General features: G+C 37.4%; 1 protein-coding gene across 1 annotated transcript in view; it reads left to right on the forward strand.

The window, feature by feature from the left end:
* The window catches only part of LOC111651888 (ketohexokinase-like), a 4,704-nt gene extending 2,739 nt beyond the window's left edge, over positions 1–1,965 (forward strand). The window contains exon 4 of the mRNA XM_023401959.2: positions 1,767–1,965. Coding sequence (XP_023257727.2) covers positions 1,767–1,965 — 199 coding nt within the window. The remainder of the gene's footprint in view (positions 1–1,766) is intronic.
* Positions 1,966–2,600: the final 635 nt, after the last annotated feature.

The raw sequence follows: 2,600 nt of genomic DNA on the forward strand, positions 1-2,600 counted from the left end.
GTGGTCTGGCACTTCGAAGGTCAAACTCCATGTGCATGTTGTGTGGTTTGTCCCCCCAGCGGATCTCGAACTGTTGTTCTCTCCGACATGTAAGACAACCCGACGACCAGCCAGTGTCACACAACGTTCACTAAATACCTCATTATTAATCAGACTTTGTTACCGTGGAGATGGGATTCAGCAGGTCTCTGTTTTACCATATTTACATTCAAAACCTCCGTAATGTTTACATTTCTTTGTTCCATTTAATCTGAGGTGTTTTAATAGATGCTGATTTAACAGATGCTTCCCTGAACTAACCTTTGAACTAACCTTTCAAAAGTTCAGCTGCTGTTTTTAATAAGTTTTAAGTTAAAGCATTTTTTAGCAGCATTAGTTAAAATAGCAAACTTTGAAGTGAAGTTCTGTATTATCACAAACACTAGAAAGTCACCTCGAGCCAAGAGTGAAGCACAGAAATCAGTGGTTCAGGTGAACCGCTTTTGGTTGCCATGGAAACTAAAAGATATTTACTCTGGTAGACAGTGCCCCCTTTAAACTTTCAATTAAAACCCTCCAAATTTGAAGCTCCACCCATCTGGTGTAAGCGCCTGTCGCCTGCAGACAGATAAAACGAATGCTCCGAGGAGTTTAGTGAACGCTGTTTGACCCCGCCTGGAGGAAGCACGAACACCTGATCCTGATCCTGATCCTGATCTCTGGTGTAATCACAGCTGGTCACACGAGCCACTGCAGAGCGAGGCATCGAGTCCCTGAACCTGAATGGATCCACCAATCAGACTGAGCGGAGGTTAGGAAGAGGAGAGGAACTAGATGAAAGATAACAAAATACATTTATAGGAGGTGTTAATTTAGATGAAACAGTTTCAGTTCAAACTGTGTTCAGATTTATCTTTTGTTCAGTGTGAGATGTGAGAACTTTAACTGATTCTCTCCTGAACACTTTGACTGTTGTAACTGAGATCCCTTGATTTAAATTATCATTATTATTGATCATTTAAAGGTACAGTTCAGCATAGTTTCTGGTCTGTGTGTTCGGTCCAGATTTGGATCTAGTGGGAAACAGTTAGCTCCATGTCATGGTTATCCAAGAAAGTCTCTGCAGTGGTTTTAGGTTAATTCATCAACACTGATTCAGTTAATTTCCCCCATGTTTAAAACAACCACTTTCACATTTGAAATACAATGAAATCTGTTCAGTAATAAAACTGTTTTTAATCTGCATTCTGTGACAAGTTTACTTCCAAAATAATCAGATCACATTTAATAAACACCTGCCCAGGTGTTTCATAAATTTCAGTTACCACCTGAAGTTTTCGTCTTAATCTCACTAACAATGGAATATGTTGAATATTATTTACAAATGTCCCTGAATGTCTCCTGCAGATACTTACATTTTTTTCTTTTGATAATTTTGGAAGTCAACTTTTTAAAATAAAAATCTGTGAATGTCTGAATGGAAATAAAAATCTGTTTTATTGTGTTTCATGATGACTGTTAAAGAGGCGACTCATGTTTACGTTTTGTCTTCAGTCGAAACTTGTCACTTGTTCATTAGTCTGATCGATTGTTCATCTGTCTGATGGATTAAACAGAGATACAAACTGCCGTTCCAAATTGTAAAATGTTTTCACCTCCTTAAAGTCCTGAGAGACTCAAGAATTAATTGGGGTTTAATTCAAAATCTGAACAAAAGTTTGATTTCATTTTTTTTTTTTTTTTTTTTACTGATTGTTGTTGAACTCTGACCTTTTCCTGTTCCACAGGAACCTTCCTGATGTCACAGCGGAGGATTTTTCTAAAGTCGACCTCCATCAGTTCAAGTGGATCCACTGGGAGGTGAGCAAGAAACTACACCAGCAACCAAACCACCCCAAACCTGTCAAACTAAACAAACCCAGTCAAACTAAACAAACCTGTCAAACTAGACAAACCCTTCAAACTAATCTGAACCTGTCAAACTAGACGAACCCAGACAAACAAAACAAAACCTGTCAAACTAAACAAACCTTTCAAACTAGACAAACCCTTCAAACTAAACAAACCCAGACAAACTAATCTGAACCTGTCAAACTAGACGAACCCAGACAAACTAAACAAACCTTTCAAACTAGACAAACCCTTCAAACTAGACAAACCCAGACAAACAAAACAAACCCAGAAAAACTAAACAAACCCAGTCAAACTAATCTGAAACTGACAAACTAAACTAAACCTGTCAAACTAAACAAACCCTTCAAACTAGACAAACCCAGACAAACAAAACAAACCTGTCAAACTAAACAAACCCAGACAAACTAATCTGAAACTGACAAACTAAACTAAACCTGACAAACTAAATAAAACCAAACTAAATAAAATTTGACAAACTAAACAAACTCAGACAAACTAAATAAAACCACACAAACAAAACTAAGCCTGACATACCAGAATAAACACAACAAACTAACTTGACTGAACCTTACACACTCGACAAAACTTACCAAAATGAACTAGACTGACAAACTAAGTCAATAAACTAACTAAAACAACAAACTCATGAGAACCCGACAATCTCGACTGAATCCGACAAAGTTGACAAACCAGACTAACCCTTTTTT

Source organism: Seriola lalandi, unplaced genomic scaffold (assembly GCF_002814215.2).
Source record: "Seriola lalandi dorsalis isolate HSWRI2012SDOR001 ecotype SW California unplaced genomic scaffold, Sedor1 jcf7180002053839, whole genome shotgun sequence".
NCBI classification, from domain to species: Eukaryota; Metazoa; Chordata; class Actinopteri; order Carangiformes; family Carangidae; genus Seriola; species Seriola lalandi.